Here is an 18,818-nt window from a genome sequence, read left to right on the forward strand (position 1 = left end):
GTGGAACGAAAATCATACATGATTCCAAACATTTTTTTACAAATAAATAACTGCAAAGTGGGGTGTGCGTAATTATTCAGTCCCCTTTGATCTGAGTGCAGTCAATTGCCCATAGATATTGCCTGATGAGTGCTAATGACTAAATAGAGTGCACCTGTGTGTAATCTAATGTCAGTACAAATACAGCTGCTCTGTAAGGCCTCAGAGGTTGTCTAAGAGAATATTGGGAGCAACAACACCATGAAGTCCAAAGAACACACCAGATAGGTCAGGGATAAAGTTATTGAGAAATTTAAAGCAGGCTTAGGCTACAAAATTTCCAAAGCCTTGAACATGCCCAAAATGTGGAAAACGTCAAGGGGGGCCGAATACTTTTGCAAGCCACTGTATATAGGGGATCATTAGCACTACTGTATCAATAAAGTGTCATTGCAGTGACTGGAGGAGGGCCCCATGTGGGGTCCTTAGGTGCAGGGCTCTGGTGTGGTTACAACCTCTGCATCCCCTACAACTAGCAGTGCTGAAATAGCAGTTTTAGGTGGTGTGTACTGTAGGAGAACATAGTATCTTGTAGAAGGAAGATTGTAAAGTGTTGTAACAGTCCATATTTTCTGATGACTCTTCTGTCTTACACACTAGGTTCTTTAAAAATAACTCGGGCATTTCAAGACATTCACTCGAAGACCTTGACTTCCCCGTGGATGTTCACAGGAATACTTGCAAATATTTTTGCTTCCCAAGTTGTCCCGGTGGGGACCTACAACACTCTCAAACTCTGCTTACTGCTCAGCCTGGTGCAAACATGTAATGAGGACAAAGACATAGGAAATAACCTCGACCTCCTGGTTGTGACAAGTGATGCACTGATTGTAGAGAGGTATGCTACCTGAAAAAGCTTGTAAAACTCTTCATTATCACAAGCTTACAAGATTTAAGGTAAACTATAATGGCAGCGTTTTACTATCTATACTTGTCTGATACTGCAAGAGAGATGATGATGGCCCTGATCCGATTAACATTTTCTCCTAGGAGATAATTTTTCATCTTTTCTTGGAAATAGCTTCTCAGCACTTTACAATGAAAAAGTACCAAAAAGTTGGTGAAAAAGTACCATCAAAAGTATTTTCTTGCTTGCTGGTGGCTTGTTATTGACAATGTATAGAAATGTCACCTAGGGGAAAACTCAGGAGAAAAACTCAATTGAATATGGTTGATTCACTAACCTAAATATCGCAAGTAACCTCCTGTTACTCACACTATTACAGCAGCGTGCCTTCATTTTAAATCTATGTATGTAGCGGCAGCATACCATGTATAAGTAAGGGGTGCGAGCTCAGCGCACGCTATGCTGCAGTAGTGCAACATAGCGAGCGCTGCTAACTTACTTGCGCTCCCTCTGATTAACGGCCTCTCCACTTAACCCGCCCTGAGCCCCAGCGGGTCCAGTGGCTTTCTAGGATGTGACCCCTATTCGTTGATTGGCCCAGTAGGCTGTCTGTAATAGTACGAGTAACAGGATGTTCTGAGAGTGATAAATCCTTGGATATCATTAAACTTTAAATAGGATTGATAAACATCATCTGGGAGGTGAAGGAAAGGAACACGGACAATGGGAGGACTGGAGAAGACACGCCCAGGCTGAGCTACACAACGTTTTACAACATTTTCCAGAAATAATTTCTAAATATTTTTTTTAACATATAATTATTTTACTAGGTGTGGCAAAAGGGTTATAGAAAGAGAAAACTATCGGTTAAACTGTAAATTTGCTTGAAAAATAAAAGGATCTCCCATGTTCACACATTAAATTATTTAAAGGATACCCGAGGTGACATGTGACATGATGAGATAGACGTGTGTATAAAGGGGGGTAAAGAGGCACCCAAGGTGAATAAAATACATTAAAAGCAACTAAAATAGAAATAAATGAAGTGGCTTACCTCAATGATGACACACCCATATAGGAATGGATATTTATTAGTAAAGAAAAAGCACATGCAACGCGTTTCGTGGGAACTCGCCCACTTCCTCAGGCCAAATGGGAGGCGCCTTGAATCCGGCTACCGGCATTTAGTGGCACTTTATTTGGCCTGAGAAAGTGGGCGAGTTCCCATGAAACGCATTGTCTGTGCTTTTTTTTTTTTTACTAATAAATATCCATTCCTATATGGGTGTGTCATCATTGAGGTAAACCACCTCATTTATTTATATTTTAGTTGCTTTTAATGTATTTTATTCCCCTTGGGCGCCTCTTTACCCCCCTTTTTACTGTGTCTCACCCCATTCATGGGGTGCTGCTGCACCTGACCACTGGTGGTCTCTGCCACTACCTAGTTTGCCAGTGTGTAAGAGTTTTTTCAAGAGAGCGACTTTCACCAGGTTTCCTTGTACCCCGAGTGGAGTCGGGTTTGTGCATCTCCACCTGCCTGCAGTGGTCAGTTGCCCTTCTGCAACCCGCCTTTGTGAGTATTATTTCAACACCATTTAGATGTATTAATTAATCTCTGTGACGTACTGCACCATCTGGGCTCCCATTGTCTCTATGTTTCTTTCCATAGGAGGCATATAGTCACCTTCAACCTTCTTGTACACATGTATATGTACAGTGCCTAGAACACAAATAATTAGGCTGTGTTCCCTTTTTTTCTTTCTCTGCCTGAAAGATTTAAATATCAGGTATGTAAGTCCTGACTCAGACAGGAAGTGACTACAGTGTGACCCTCACTGATAACAAATTCCAACTATAAAACACTTTCCTAGCAGAAAATGGCTTTCAAGAGCAGGAAAGAAATAAAAAGGGTGAATAGTTCATAGATTTTAGCTCTGGCATACTTACTTACTACATAAAATAAAACTGTGGAATATCTTGAAAAGTCATTTTTAGGAGAATGAAGATAGATACAATCATTTATTTTATTCGTTTATTTTCGCCTCAGGTGTCCTTTAACGTACAACATCACATTTGCTTTTCAGACTGATGAGTTACAGTGTTTGCCTTCTGCCACGCGGAGTCCGGCACACGCCATTCAATGACCTATTTGCCACCGTGACAAAGGAGGAACACGGCACAGGAACTGCCATTATCCATGCTGGCAGCGCTCTGATGGCAAAAGGAGGAGTCTGTTTCACTGGAGATATAAATTCACATAAAAAGGACAAACTTGACCACTTAATGTCGGGTATTTATAAAATAATAAAAATGTAATAATGTGTTTCTATCATAAACATCCACGATAAGCTAATACTGTGACCACCACTCTATTAATGTGCTCTTTCTAAAGCCCTGGAGAGCAGAAACACTGCTGTGTTCATACCTGGGAAGAAGTATGGAGAAGATGTGAATCAACAGATATTTATTTCCCTCCAGTGCAATTTCTGGGCATATGCAACCTCCTTGTCTAAGAAGAATAATCCCAGAGAAAACTTGTTTATTGGTCAGGCGGTAAGTAACCTGAATAAGAGCACTTTGTCTTCAGAACACATTACACAGACTTAGCTAAAGTAAAGAGTAAAATTCACAAAAGTGGGACTACAAACATTCAGTTACTTTCATTGGCTTAGTGTTATATTGAAAAGAGGTCTTGACGTCTCTAACTTGGTGCACCATTTCACACAAACCAATGACAGTACAGCAGTAGCTGTTCACAATGACAACTTCAAAAAGCATTTTCAAGGTAATGTGTCAGTGGTCAGAAGCACTTTACTAGGTTTTATCCTTTCCCTCCTACTACTTCCCTCACCTCTGCAATCCGAAAACTGCTGCACACCTGTATGCAGAAGAGTGTGCTTACCAGTACCCAGATGCTGTATGGTGCGGTTTTCTGACTGGACTCCACCCCCCACCCACAGGATTTCTCTAGCAGTGACAATCTACCCCTACCATAGTCATGTCTATGTATGTATCGTGTAGTGTATGATCTTAGTCTAGGGCCAATTTAGAGGGAAGCCAATTAACTTATTATATGTTTTGAGGATGTGGGAGGAAACCAGGGTGCCTGGAGGAAACCCACACAGACACGGGGAGAAGGTACAAACTCCTTGCAAGGATCACTGCAATTAGAGCTTGTATTAAACAGATTCATAATCTATCCATTCCTTAATAGTAATAATAATCCAGGATATTTTACTTAACCCGGACCTACATTATCAGGTAATATTTCATTGTTGTTTACACAGGACTTAAGTATGGTACCAGCCAACCTTGTGGATGCCTTTGGAATTCTTGTTCACTGCAACGAGTCATCTCATCGCCACCCAGTGGTGCCGCTCATTCATCACAGTCTGACAGGAGCAGTGAGACCCGGATCACATCTTTGTCCTGCATCTGAGCAGTTCACAACACAAGACTTTGAAGAGGTAGTTATCAGAAATACTGTACATCCAGTGTTATCTGCATAATAATTATCTGCATTTGTCAGTATTGTTTACTAACAAGTGCGTGTTTGTTTAGCTTATTTCTTATGCAAAGAATTTAAATGTGGCGTTTAGCTCTAGAGCAGAAACAGTTCTACATGGTTATTATTTGGCCAGCAGAAGGGTGAGAACTGACATGAGTGGATCTAAAATATCAACATCAGCACTGCGACACCTGTAAGTATGTGATCTAATTTTTAATAAGTACAGTCATGTCCAGTGGCGTAGCTAAGAAGCTTTGGGCCCAGGGGAATTGCTAGCCCCAAAGATCAGTGGCACATGCCCCGGATCTATTCTGACGTGCCCCGGATGTCCTACAGGCAGAGTCATCTGTGGTGCCTCAGTCGCCAGGTAACTCTGCCTAGTTATGTTTAAGTGACTCTGCCTATTTATGTGATATGCTGAATTTTATTTATTTGTTTATTTATTTTTGTATTAAGGAAGAGGGGGGCTTCATCCAACATTTTTCTGAGCAGGCCTACTTAAACTGCTGTTCATGTAAATTTGACTCCACCCATGACCACACCCATATTATGGTATGTGGCCACACCCATTTTCGACTGGAGTGCCCAATAGTGACCCGGATCTCTGAGGATCCTAGCAACGCCCTTGTTTGGGCCCCAGTGCTAGCTTTACATTGGGCCCCCCAAGCATACTTTACATAACACTTTATATGGCGCAACAAAACCTGCCAAGGATGTCCACAGTATGAGAGGTGCAAGCAGAGGAGAGAACAGTTTGTTAAAGGAATCATCAAGCATTTTATCCTACCCCCCGATCTACTTAACTGGGGCTTCCTCCAGCCTCTTGCAGCTAACATGTTCCACTCCGCAGCACCGCTCTCAGCCACCAGCGCGGGGTCCCCGCTGGTGCAGAGGCCGACCTCGAGGTCGTCCTCTACTGCACCTGCGCGAACGCTGCTGTCAATCAAGACCACGTTGTCCAGACTGTACTGTGTAGGCGCAGTAGTTCTGTGCCTGTACAGTACAGTCCTGACAACGTGGACTTGATTGACAGCGGCGCTCATGCAGGCACAGTAGAGGATGGCCTGGGGAGACACCGTGCAGAGACCCCGGGCCGGTGGCTGAGAGTGGAGCTGTGGTGTGGGACATGTCAGCTGCAAGGGGCTAGAGGAAGCCCCAGGTAAGTAGATTGGGGGATAAGATAAATTGCTTGATGATTCCTTTAATGATTACCCCTGAACATTGAAGCTGAATGGGCCACGCTGGTCCAAGGGCCCCGATGCGATCACAACCTCTGCATCGTCACTGGTCATGGCCAAAAGTTAAATACTGGTTTTCACAAAGTTTTAGCTTCAGTGTTTTTAGAACTTTTTGTCAGTTGTTTCTGTGATGTGTTGAAGTATAACTACAAGCATTTCATAAGTTTCAAAGGCTTTTGTTGACAACGGTGTACTTTATACTGGTTGAACTCGATGGACGTATGTCTTTTTTCAACCAAAATAACTATGTAACTATGTAACTTAACATAACATAATAACATACGGTATAACAGTAACTCCAGTGGTATGGTCTGGTCAGACCATCACATAATACAGTTTGCTATTGAACATCATGCTATCAAGCAACACCCTAAGGAAACAATCCAATACCGTTCCCTGAGTAAATTAACACCAGAGAGGATAACTGCCAACCTATATTTTACATATCTACTCCATAGTCCAATGGACCCCAATACCCTAGTAACCCAGTACAACAACATGGTATGTGAAACATTCGACAATATCGCCCCAGGGCGCATCAAATCCGCAACCACAAAATAACAGAAAGCTAATTGGTTTGACAAAACCATCATGGAGCTAAAAAAAAAAGGGTGCAGACTAGAAAGACAGTACTGTACATCGGGGTCTGAGGAGCACAAATCCAGCCTAGTCCATCACCACATTCTCCTGGGAAAGATGTGAAAAATTCTCTGCCTTCTTTGCAAACAAAGTGTCCGCCATCCATGCCAGCATTATACCAAAAATATCAATTGAACCTGGGACTTTGCATGTGCCGATTGCCATACAACCATGGCAAGTCTTTGACACTCTGAGTGAAGATTTTTGTGTTCTCATCCAAAATCTCCACCATACTACTTGCGACCTGGATCCTGGCCCAACTGGCCCCTTAAAGCGAACCTTAAAGGGACACTTAAGTCAAACAAAAAAAATGAGTTTTACTCACCTAGGGCTTCCAATAGCCCCCTGCAGCTGTCCGGTGCCCTCGCCGTCTCCCTCCGATCCTCCTGGCCCCGCCGGCAGCCACTTCCTGTTTCGGTGACAGGAGCTGACAGGCTGGGGACGCGAGTGATTCTTTGCGTTACAAGACACATTAGCACCCTCTATGCTGCTATATGGTATATGATATATGCTATAGCAGCATAGATGGCGATATTGTGGCCAGGAACGCGAAGAATCACTCGCGTCCCCAGCCTGTCAGCTCCTGTCACCGAAACAGGAAGTGGCTGCCGGCGGGGCCAGGAGGATCGGAGGAAGACGGCGAGGGCACCGGACAGCTGCAGGGGGCTATTGGAAGCCACAGGTGAGTAAAACTCATTTTTTTTTTTTTGACTTAAGTGTCCCTTTAAGTCAAGTAAAAAAAATGAGATTTACTCACCTGGGGCTTCCCTCAGCCCCCAGCAGCCGATCGGTGCCCTCGCAGCTCCGCTCCGATGTCCCAGGACCCGCCGGCGACGACTTCCGTTTTCGCCGTCACCGGCCGACAGGCATGGGAACGCGAGTGATTGTTCGCGTTCCCAGCCTGTATATCGCCCCCTATGCTGCTATTGCGACCTCCTGGCCGCAATAGCAGCATAGGGGGCGATATACAGGCTGGGAACGCGAACAATCACTCGCGTTCCCATGCCTGTCGGCCGGTGACGGCCAAACTGGAAGTGCTTGCCGGCGGGTCCTTGGACATCGGAGCGGAGCTGCGAGGGCACCGATCGGCTGCTGGGGGCTGAGGGAAGCCCCAGGTGAGTAAATCTCATTTTTTTTACTTGACTTAAGGTTCGCTTTAATGCAGTGCCCAAAGCTGATCAGACCAGAACTACACAAAATAACTCAGTGCTCCTTGCAAAGTGGGCTGTACCCGGAAGAACTAACAGATAACAACATATTTGATACCTTTCAGTCAAGATTCAGGAAAAGGCACAGCACTGAAATGGCACTAGTCCAAGTAATGAATGATCTATTTACAGCAAGAGACAAGGGTGAGTGCTCAGTTCTGATTCTTCTTGACCTGTCTGCAGCGTTTGATACTGTGGATCATGAAATATTAATCCATCGAATGAAGAATTACTGCAGCCTAAGGGGTGCTTCTCAGCTGGTTTCAGTTCCTCCTATCTGGCAGGACACAGCAAGTGTGTCTAGGCCACTGGCGTAACTACCGCACCTGCAAGGGATGCAGATGCAGTGGGGGCCCCGGCGGCCTGTAAGAGAGCAGAGCAGAGAAGCGGATTGCTGTGATTTGTGGAGGTGTGGAGGGATCCTTCCCTGATTGGCCCGGCTCTTTGTGTGTGCTATCTAATGGGTGCCCGCAGTCTCGTATGAGCAATACACATAGGCTCTCTGGCACCCTCTAAATCCCTGCAGCAGGCACAGGCTGACAGGGCTGTTGCGATAGTGAAAGATCTGCGCCGCAATAGCCGCTGCCTAATGTTCAGCCCCGCCCCCCGTAGCGGCTACTAGCGTGTGTGCCCGTTGTGTCAGAGTGTAGGGCAATCTCTACCATGACTACAGCATATATTAGCGCTCACAATTCAATAAGTGGTGCAACAATAGTGCAATTAATTAGTCAGAGTGACTGTGCAAACACCAGTTCATCAGGTGGAGCGCTCCCTGCTTTCTGTGTAAAGCCAAAGATAAATTGTAAACAAATGGGTACAGTGCTCAGCATATGTCAGTCTATCTTGTAGGTCATAAAAGCAGCTTGCACTTTATAGGATGGAGTTCAGGTCACCCAAGACTCCTCCCTATATGAAAGGACTCTCCAGATCAGCTGGCCAAACGGGCCCGCCAGCACGATAGGGGTATAAGCCACCCCCCCAGCCACCTCAGGCAACCACAGCTGGGCACTTGTAATCCAATGAACGTTACCAGAGGCCCACATCAGCTGGGCTCCACCATGTAGTTTCACCACCTTGAAGAAACAGCCCTCTATCTTTTCTATTCTGACACACTAGCCCATGGCTTGAGTACAACAAGCCCTTGGGCGACAGTTCTGGTTTTGATGCTGTACGCATGTGGTATAGTTCACATTTGAATATCTGGGCAATTCCCCATCTATTTATGGTTTCCACCCCATATTTAGGGTTAACTAACTACCTAGTCTCCACCTCTTTGTGCGCATTCTGCGGACCCTGGGCCGCATTCCTAACATTCTCGGCCTCCTCCTCTCTCGTTCCCCCCTCCCTCCCTGCAGAGTCGCGAGCGGGTGATAAGCTTGCCGTTTCCTGCGTCGCTTCTCCATGGTAACGTAGTCACGACACGCCAACATATCACACGCTGGCAGTCAGCGTGTCATACCCTGGAATGTCATGTGACGTCATTACCGTCTCCTTTTTCGCCATATTCAAATATCTGTCCCATGTCAGACACCTTTACTTTTCCTAGATCTTCAATGGCAGAAGCACATGCAAAGCTAAGTTTAAGGAGAGAAGTGACAGAAGAAGATGCATTGGTTGCCATTTTATTGTTTGAAGACTCTCTTACACTAAAACATGGTAAATATATATATTTTTAAATCCACACTGAGTAAAAGAATAAGTGTGTAAAATATTGGAAGAGGTAAATAAGGATTTTTCAGGATATTCGACTGAAGGAGTTATTAGGTTTTACAGTGGGTTGCAAAAGTATTCGGCCCCCTTGAAGTTTTCCACAAATTACTGCCACAAACATGAATAAATTTTATTGGAATTCCACATGTGGTGTACACATGAGAAGTGGAACGAAAATCATACATGATTCCAAACATTTTTTACAAATAAATAACTGCAAAGTGGTGTGTGCATAATTATTCAGCCCCCTTTGGTTGAGTGCAGTCAGTTGCCCATAGACATTGCCTGATGAGTGCTAATGACTAAATAGAGTGCGCCTGTGTGTAATCTAATGTCAGTACAAATACAGCTGCTCTGTGAGGGCTTCAGAGGTTGTCTAAGAGAATATTGGGAGCAACACTGTGAAGTCCAAAGAACACACAAGACAGGTCAGGGATCAAGTTATTGAGAAATTTAAAGCAGGCTTAGGCTACAAAAAGATTTCCAAAGCCTTGAACATCCCACGGAGCATTGTTCAAGCGATCATTCAGAAATGGAAGGAGTATGGCACAGCTGTAAACCTACCAAGACAAGGCCATCCACCTAAACTTATAGGCCGAACAAGGAGAGCGCTGATCCGAAATGCAGTCAAGAGGCCCATGGTGACTCTGGACGAGCTGCAGAGATCTCCAGCTCAGGTGGGAGACTCTGTCCATAGGACAACTATTAGTCATGCACTGTACAAAGTTGGCCTTTATGGAAGAGTGGCAAAAAGAAAGGCATTGTTAACAGAAAGCATAAGAAGTCTCATTTGCAGTTTGCCACAAGCCATGTGGGGGACACAGCAACCATGTGGAAGAAGATGCTCTGGTCAGATGAGACCAAAATGGAACTTTTTGTCCAAAATGCAAAACACTACGTGTGGCGGAAAACTAACACTGCACATCACTCTGAACACACCATCCCCACTGTCAAATATGGTGGTGGCAGCATCATGCTCGGGGGGTGCATCTCTTCAGCAGTGACAGGGAAGCTGGTCAGAGTTGATGGGAAGATGGATGGAGCCAAATACAGGGCAAACTTGGAAGAAAACCTCTTGGAGACTGCAAAAGACTTGAGACTGGGGCGGAGGTTCACCTTCCAGCAGGACAATGACCCTAAACATAAAGCCAGGGGGCAACAATGGAATGGTTTAAAACAAAACATATCCATGTGTTAGAATGGCCCAGTCAAAGTCCAGATCTAAATCCAATCGAGAATCTGTGGCAAGATCTGAAAACTGCTGTTCACAAATGCTGTCCATCTAATCTGACTGAGCTGGAGCTGTTTTGCAAAGAAGAATGGGCAAGGATTTCAGTCTCTAGCTGTGCAAAGCTGGTAGAGACATACCCTAAAAGACTGGCAGCTGTAATTGCAGCAAAAGGTGGTTCTACAAAGTATTGACTCAGGGGGCCAAATAATTACCCACACCCCACTTTGCAGTTATTTATTTGTAAAAAATGTTTGGAATGATGTATGATTTTTGATCCACTTCTCACATGTACACCCCTTTGTATTGGTCTTTCACGTGGAATTCCAATAAAATTGATGCATGTTTGTGGCAGTAATGTGACAAAATGTGGAAAACTTCAAGGGGGCCGAATACTTTTGCAACCCACTGTATATTATTGTATGCATGTTGGATTAGTTTGGCTCTGTAATATTAACAAGCTGACACATCATCGCATTCCAGCGGTTCTGGAGGTGAGTTTAGCTTTCAGGGACAACTTGCATATTCCACATTGATCCATTGTGGGCACCTCATATGCTCACTCCAACCTGAATAATTGCAAATACCATCTGTTTTAAGAAGGCCAGTTACTGGTTTTGGTTCTTTTTAGCGCCTTATGCCCCATTCACACTAGAGCGTTTTGCCGCGATTTTGGCAAAATGCTCAAACGCTAGCGCTTTTTAAAAGCGCTAGCGTAATTAAACCCTATGGGCCCATTCTTACTAGCACAAATCGCCCAAAAACGGGCAAAACCGCGAAACGCGAACGCGTCGCCTGCACCATTTTCAGGAGATTTCCAGGCGATCGCGTTTCAGTGCTATAGAAGTGCTCAGGGGCGCCGCGAGGCATAAAGCGAACCAAGCGGTCGCTTGGGGCCTCAAGATCTTAGGGGCCTCGGCGTCGGCATGACGTCACTTTTCCCCGCAGCCCCGAGGGGCTGGCACTGGCAGAGCAGAGCAGGGCTACGGGAAGATGGCCGCCGCCGAAGCCCTGCTCTGGAGACTATGTCTCCAGTACAGGGCTTCGGGTGGCCATCTTCCCGTAGCCCTGCATGAATCAGCGCGGGAGATTGGAGGAGAGAGCCAGGGAGGGAGCTCCGTGGGAACTGCGCGCCTGAGGAGCCGGCCGGGAGAGGAGACGGGGAGAGAAGACTTCTGCCAGTGCCAGCCTGCCAGGTGAGTAAATTCTTTTCTTTTTGCAGCCCTAATTGCGATTGATTTCTGCTGAACTGTGCCCTAATTGCGTTTGATATCTGCTGAAAATGTGGCCCTAATTGCGATTGATTTCTGCTGAACTGTGCCCTAATTGCGTTTGATATCTGCTGAAAATGTGGCCCTAATTGCGATTGATTTCTGCTGAACTGTGCCCTAATTGCGTTTGATATCTGCTGAAAATGTGGCCCTAATTGCGATTGATTTCTGCTGAACTGTGCCCTAATTGCGTTTGATATCTGCTGAAAATGTGGCCCTAATTGCGATTGATTTCTGCTGAACTGTGCCCTAATTGCGTTTGATATCTGCTAAAAAATGTGGCCCTAATTGCGATTGATTTCTGCTGAACTGTGCCCTAATTGCGTTTGATATCTGCTGAAAATGTGGCCCTAATTGCGTTTGATTTCTGCTGAACTGTGCCCTAATTGCGTTTGATTTCTGCTGAACTGTGCCCTAATTGCGTTTGATATCTGCTGAAAATGTGGCCCTAATTGCGTTTGATTTCTGCTGAACTGTGCCCTAATTACGTTTGATTTCTGCTGAAAATGTGGCCCTAATTGCGTTTGATTTCTGCTGAACTGTGCCCTAATTGCGATTGATTTCTGCTGAACTGTGCCCTAATTGCATTTGATTTCTGCTGAAAATGTGCCCTAATTGCGTTTGATTTCTGCTGAAAATGTGCCCTAATTGCGTTTGATTTCTGCTGAAATGTGGCCCAAATTGCGTTTTTATTTTCTGGTGTCTGGGGTAACTGTTGCTGCATTTATTATTTAATGGTCATAGTTGGCTATATTTGCTGTGCTACGGTTAAGCTTCGCCCATACAATGTCATGGCCACGCCCATCTTTCGGCGCGCTACGCGCGCCTCAATCACCCCCGCATCCATTTTTTCCTCGCAAACAGCCCCGCCCCAATCCGCCCTCCTGCTCCACCCACATGTCATGGCCACGCCCACTTATGCGGGATAACCACACCCATTTTTTGCCGCAGCGCGCTTCGTGCGCCGCAGGATAGGGCCTCTTGCTACAGTCCGCTTGGGGCCACAAAAACCTTAGCTGCACCCCTGGAAGTGCTAAACACGAGCGCGGCAAAATCGCTGCAGTGTTCAGTGATTTTTTCCACGTGAATTTGTGGAAAAATCACTCCTGCAAAACGCCGGCAAAAATTGCTGGCGTTTTGCATTTTGTAAGTGTGAATGGGGCCTTACACACTCTTAAGTGTTCTGGTTCACCATGAGCTTGCTGGGCAATCTGTAACTCTGTATGTTTTTATATGTGATTAGTTTCCATAAAACACTGGATAAGTCGTGTCACTAATTGTACCTCACAATCTATTGTTCCTACCAAAATCATATATTTATATAATAGCATATGATACCATAGTCTAGAACCAGTTTTTGAGGAAAAATGTTAACTTATGAGTATGTGGACATGGGAGGACACCAGAGTGTCTTGAAGAAACTCATGCAGATGCAGGAAGAACATACAAACTCCAATTCCTGACCAGGAATTGAACCTGGGACCGTAAGGTGATACTGCTGGCAGTGATAGTGGAGGCAACATTGCCAAATGTTATGGACTTTTTAAGAAATTTTGTCTCTCTTTTTATATCTTTTTAAAGGAATACTGTAAGGAGGGGGGGGGGGGGGGGGGGTCGGGGAAAAATTAGTTGAAGTTACCCTGGGCTTCTAATGGTCCCCCACAGACATGTTGTGCCCGCGCAGCCACTCCCCAATGCTCCGGACCCGCCTCCAGTTCACTTCTGGAATTGCAGACTTTAAAGTCTGAAAACCACTGCGCCTGCGTTGCCGTGTCCTCACTCCCGCTGATGTCACCAGGAGCATATTGCGCAGGAACAGTATGGTCTGGGCCTGCACAGTACGCTCCTGGTGACATCAGCGGAAGCGATGACACAGCAATGCAGGCGCAGTGGTTTTCAGACTTTAAAGTCTGAAATTCCAGAAGTGAACGGAGGCGGGGCCGGAGCATCGGTGAGTGGCTGCGCGGGCACAGGACATCTTCGGGGGACCATTAGAAGCCCCGGGTAAGATCAACTCATTTTCCCCCGACCCCTCCTACAGTATTCCTTTAAAAGAAGTCTGGGGGAATGTCTAGAGGCAACAAGTTATTAGGCCTCTGTCACAGTGCGACGTTAAAGTTGCACGTTAAAACAACATTTAACGCAGAATAACTCACTGCAATGAGTTGCGTTGTGACTTTTTTGAGGCATTGCGGTGTAATGTGTGTTGCGACTTTAACGGAGCATCAAAATGCAACATCCTACTGTGAAAGAGGCCTTAAAATTGCATTTGTTTATTGTTATGTGGATTGGTTTCCATCCCTCAGATAGTTGAACTATTAGCCAGTGTGTGACCTTGCTGCAATTGGCCAGTAGGTGTAGCTACATTAGCTGTGTTTACATAACTAGGGCCCAATTCACCTACTGCCATGTGCAGGTAGGTATTAACAGCAGCAGAGTTTCAAAATAAGCACAACCCACAGTACATGGCTAACACAAGCATAGCTATAGCAAGGCTCACATTACTCATGTACGGCAGGGCACGCTTATTGCGCATTGCACAGTACTATGCTGCCTTAGTACAGGAATTAGGCCCCTAGTTGCTGAACAGAAGCTTTGCATAGATCTGAATGGCCAATTCCAGGTACTCGGTACTGACTTCAATCTGTTTGCATACTGGGACTGTTCAGTGGCCAATAGTAGGAAATATATATCACTTAGGGGCCATCCACAGTAGTCATTGAAAATTCTGCATGCCATTAACCACATGCACATTTTCAATTTCGTTTGTATTCAATTTTCATTTTGAAAATTTTCTGTGAATACTAATGTAGTTAATTTACATGAAAATGTAAATAACTGCATTGCTATTTACTTACAAAAAATACAGACCTGCAGCCCACCTTCAAAATGCAGAAAAATGGCAAAACCATACAGATCCATAAAATGACACAATTGAAATACATGAAAAGTGTGACTACTGCTTTTTGGAGTCCTTTGCGAATGCAGTTACTGGGCAGAGGGATAGTTGTATAGCAGTTATTGTTGGAGTTTCCTTTAATTAACCCATAAACTTGTTTTTGTGCAGGCAGCTCTGTGTTTTCAGTGTCCCAGAATCCTCTGTTTCCAGCGGAGCTGGTTGATGAGAGCAGTTTACATCAGAGGGACACTTATCTGAGAAAATGTCACCAACAGCTCTTACAGTTCATTAGCACATACGGACCTGGCTTTGTCTCTGAAGAATAACTGTGGATTTTGTTTTACTACCCGTTTCCAAAGTAAAAAAAAATACTTGCATTTGTTTCCATAAACCTGTTGGAAGTATTCTTTAAAAAGTTAACTCAAAGTGGATCTGAGATAAACTTTTACTCATTGCATAATTGTGTTCCTTTCATATAGTTTATAGGGCATTCCTCAAGCCAAATATTTTTTTTTTGTTTTAGTACTCTAATTCCCTATAAACTAAACAAGCCTCGCCCACAGCTTCTCCAGAGACATACAAGATAACTGGCCACCAGGAGACTTGGGTGCAGGATACAGCAGGTATATGGCAGATCCTGCTGCTGCACAAGTCCTAGCCGTGTTAAATACTAATCCCCCTCTAGGTCTACGTGGATAGTGGGGAATGATGTAATTCAGATTCCAGCTGTTGCTGGAAGCAGAATGACAGTGTTTTAAATGTAACTTCAGCTCAGTCTATTCCTATTACAGTCTATGGTGGCACCAGCTGCGCCCAAATCTCCTGTGCTGGATTCCTTGTGTTCGCCTTGGCACTCTCAGCCTTAGTAGCAAGGGCTTATGGGAGCTCAGTCTGGGCAGGAGGAGGTTACTAGCCAGAGACTTCAGAGGCAGAGGGGAGTGAAGTTTTCACAGGCTGAGGGATGGAGATACAGATCAGCTTGCCTGTGTGTAATGTAAGAAACAGAACATGGCTGCCCACATTGTATCACAGGAATAAATAATCATAAATTGTTGAAGCCGTCTGCAGCTATCTTATCTAAAGTTTAGATAGTTTACACAGCAGTAAACTATCTAAACTTTAGATAAGATATATAGACAAGTTACTTGTTATAGTTAGTTTTTCATCTCAGATCGGCTTTAAAGAGAACCCGAGGTGTGTTTAAAGAATGTTATCTGCATACAGAGGCTGGATCTGCCTATACAGCCCAGCCTCTGTTGCTATCCCAAACCCCACTAAGGTCCCCCTGCACTCTGCAATCCCTCATAAATCACAGCCGTGCTGTGAGGCTGTGTTTACATCTGTAGTGTCAGTCTCAGCTGCTCCCCTGCATAGCTCCGGTCCCTGCCTCCGTCCCTTCCCTCCAATCAGCAGGGAGGGAAGGGATGCAGGCAGGGACTGGAGTTCTGCAGGAGGCGGGGAGAGCAGCAGACTGACACTATAGAGATAAACACAGCCAGCTCTGACAAGCTGTTTGTCAGCAGCGTGGCTGTGATTTTATGAGGGATTGCAGAGTGCAGGGGGACCTTAGGGGGGTTTGGGATAGCAACAGAGGCTGTGCTGTATAGGCAGATCCAGCCTCTGTATGCAGATAATATTCTTCAAATCCACCTCGGGTTCTCTTTAAGTGTTTTCCAACAAAAGTATTGCTGTCAGATCTTTAATCTGAAGATCTCAGGATATGCAGAACTTTACACAACCCTATGTTGACATAGTGCTATGCAGAAGTAGTAAACCCCAATAAATTAAACTGCCTGGTGAAACAAAAATGGATTCAACTCATTTTCTGTTCCTTTTTAGTCACTAGATCAAAAATTCAAAACTGAACAGGTCAATGGTAAAATAGTTCAGATAAGATGGAAGATTTGCCGCTCTGATCTGCACAAGATGAAGATGGGACACAAGAGTCCTGAAGCTGAAGATATGGGGGGGGGGGGGTGTGGAAGTCCAGCCCCCCTCCACATTGAAATTAAATGTTAAGGAAAACTCTGGCCAATTTTATGGGGGAAGGGGGGGGGGGGGGGGTGTTAAGATACCAGCTTGTGGCTGAATCAAACTCTGGCCCTGGCCACACTCGACTGGATGCACAATCACAGCCTATCTGCAAAGGATAAGCTGTGTTCCCTTGAACACTCACCTAAAGCATTGAACAACTGTTCAATTTCTCATTAAAGAACTTATTTCGCGAATGAGGAAAAAATAAAAAGTGGTTTATGCAGAAACTATTAAAACATCCTTCTAAAATAGTGTAAAGTTTTTTTTTTTTTTTTTTTTTTTTTTTAAAAATGGTTTCATCAAAGCAACATGTAATCCTCAGTGTATGTAAACACTGATGGATGACAGACTGGGAGGCTAATCCATTTGTGAAGGGTGTTTTTTTACTTTCATTTCACAAACTTAACTCCTGCCTACCTAGTTTTCAGTGGTGTAATCCATTGCTTGCAGGAATCGCAGTTACAGCTGTTATAACGGCTCCGTATGTGCTTACATTGTTGCCTGGCAACCAGACTCCCAGTCTGAAGAGATTTGGTCTGAGCAGAGTCATCTGTTATCCGCTGCTGGGAGAATCAGCCAGAATCAGCTCCATCCACACCATACGATTCTTTGTCCGTTTCGATTCAATCTGACCTGTCCAATTCATGATTCGATTCAAATTGAATCAATTAATCTAATCCAATAGGACAAAGAATCGTATAATGTAGATGGGGCTGATTCTCCCAGCAGCTGATAACAGATGACTCTCTGCACAGACCAGGAGTCTGGTTGCAAGGCAACAATGTAAACCTATGGAGCCTTTATTATAACAGCTGTAATGGCAATTCCTGCCACCAATGGATTACACCACTCAAAACTGGTAGGCAGGAGTGGTTTGTGAAATGAAAAAAAAAACCCATCCCTAACAAATGGATTAGCCTCCCAGTCCCTCATCTGTCAGTGTTTACATGCGTGGAGGATTAAATGTTGCTTTGATGAACTGTTGGCAGGTGATGTAGCTGCTGCATGGTTTTTGGCAGTTGGAAACAGCTGTAAACAGCTATTTCCCACAATACAACAAGGTTCACAGACAGGAAACTGCCAAAAGTTCGAACTTTTCTTGTGTGAGGGGTTTCACCACAATATCAGTCATACAGCACCTCCCCGCTTGTCTGTTTGTGAAAAGGAATAGATTTCTCATGTAAAAGGGGGTATCAGCTACTGATTGGGATAAAGTTCAATTCTTGGTCGGAGTTTCTCTTTAAGCAATTTTGAGCGTGGCATGGTTGTTGGTGCCAGAGGGGCCGGTCTGAGTATTTGACAATCTGATCAGTTACTGGGATTTTCACGCACAACCATTTCTAGGGTTTACAAAGCGCACACCAAAAACCTCTAGCAGATCCGCAAAACGCTAGAGGTTTTTGAAGCAGATTTCAGAGCGATTCTAGGCATGTTTAGAGGTTTTCTAAACATGCCTAGCATTTGAGCGTTTTTCCTGTAGCAGATTTAAAATATTGTTACGGTACAGCTGTTACTGAACAGCTTCTGTTACAAAATGCCTGGAAAACCAGCTCTGATCTAACGGTTTTTTTCAGAGCGGTTTTCTACTTTCCTATACTTTAATATTGAGGTAGAAACACCTCAGAAATCTAAATAATGCTGCAGCCCCCGAGTTTGCGTTTGTGGAAAAAACAAACCGCTCTGGTGTGCTCCATTCCAATCACTTTCATTAGCCATGCGGTTTTCCCCTGCAAGCGTATGCACCAGCCCTTAATCCAGCGCAGGAGACTTGGGCACAGCTGGTGCCACCATAGGCCATAATAGGAATTACAGCAATAGCAGCACGCAATTGCAGGAAGCCGAATTATTTCATTCCCCACCATCCATGGCGGCCTGGAGGGGGAAATAGTATTTAACACGGCCGGGAACTTGTGCAACAGCAGGATCAGCCATATACCGGCTGTATCCTGCACTAATACCTCTCGTACGCTTACAAAAAAATGGTGTGAAAAGGGAAAAACACCCAGTATGCTGTAGTCCTGTGGATGAAACTGCCTTGTTGATGCTAGAGGTCAGAGGTGAATGGGCCAACTGATTCAAGCTGATAGAAGAGCAACATTGACTGAAATAACCATTTGTTACAACCAAGGTATTCAGCAAAGCATTTGTGAAACCACAACATGCACAACCTTGAGGCAGATGGGCTAAAAAAAGC

At 44.7% G+C, this 18,818-nt stretch overlaps 1 protein-coding gene and 1 long non-coding RNA gene across 9 annotated transcripts in view; one reads left to right on the forward strand and one right to left on the reverse strand.

Annotated features, from left to right (window-relative positions):
• Positions 1-15,016, forward strand: part of MCMDC2 (minichromosome maintenance domain containing 2) — a 49,191-nt gene extending 34,175 nt beyond the window's left edge. For 5 of the 8 annotated variants that reach the window (XM_068234810.1, XM_068234807.1, XM_068234808.1 and 2 more), the window contains 7 exons: positions 640-877; positions 2,974-3,179; positions 3,282-3,442; positions 4,177-4,356; positions 4,451-4,590; positions 9,029-9,138; positions 14,759-15,016. In XM_068234810.1, the coding sequence (XP_068090911.1) occupies positions 640-877; positions 2,974-3,179; positions 3,282-3,442; positions 4,177-4,356; positions 4,451-4,590; positions 9,029-9,138; positions 14,759-14,916 (1,193 nt within the window). In that variant the 3' untranslated portion in view covers positions 14,917-15,016. The remainder of the gene's footprint in view (positions 1-639; positions 878-2,973; positions 3,180-3,281; positions 3,443-4,176; positions 4,357-4,450; positions 4,591-9,028; positions 9,139-14,758) is intronic. The other 3 variants (XM_068234812.1, XM_068234814.1, XM_068234813.1) reach the window with 3 other exon arrangements.
• LOC137517773 (uncharacterized) lies at positions 2,941-17,083 on the reverse strand. The gene is made up of 3 exons (XR_011020662.1): positions 17,042-17,083; positions 3,315-3,398; positions 2,941-3,128 (listed from the first exon to the last, which is right to left on the reverse strand). It is a non-coding gene; the product is annotated as an uncharacterized lncRNA (long non-coding RNA).
• Positions 17,084-18,818: the final 1,735 nt, after the last annotated feature.

Source organism: Hyperolius riggenbachi, chromosome 5 (assembly GCF_040937935.1).
Source record: "Hyperolius riggenbachi isolate aHypRig1 chromosome 5, aHypRig1.pri, whole genome shotgun sequence".
In the NCBI taxonomy this organism is placed as follows: Eukaryota; Metazoa; Chordata; class Amphibia; order Anura; family Hyperoliidae; genus Hyperolius; species Hyperolius riggenbachi.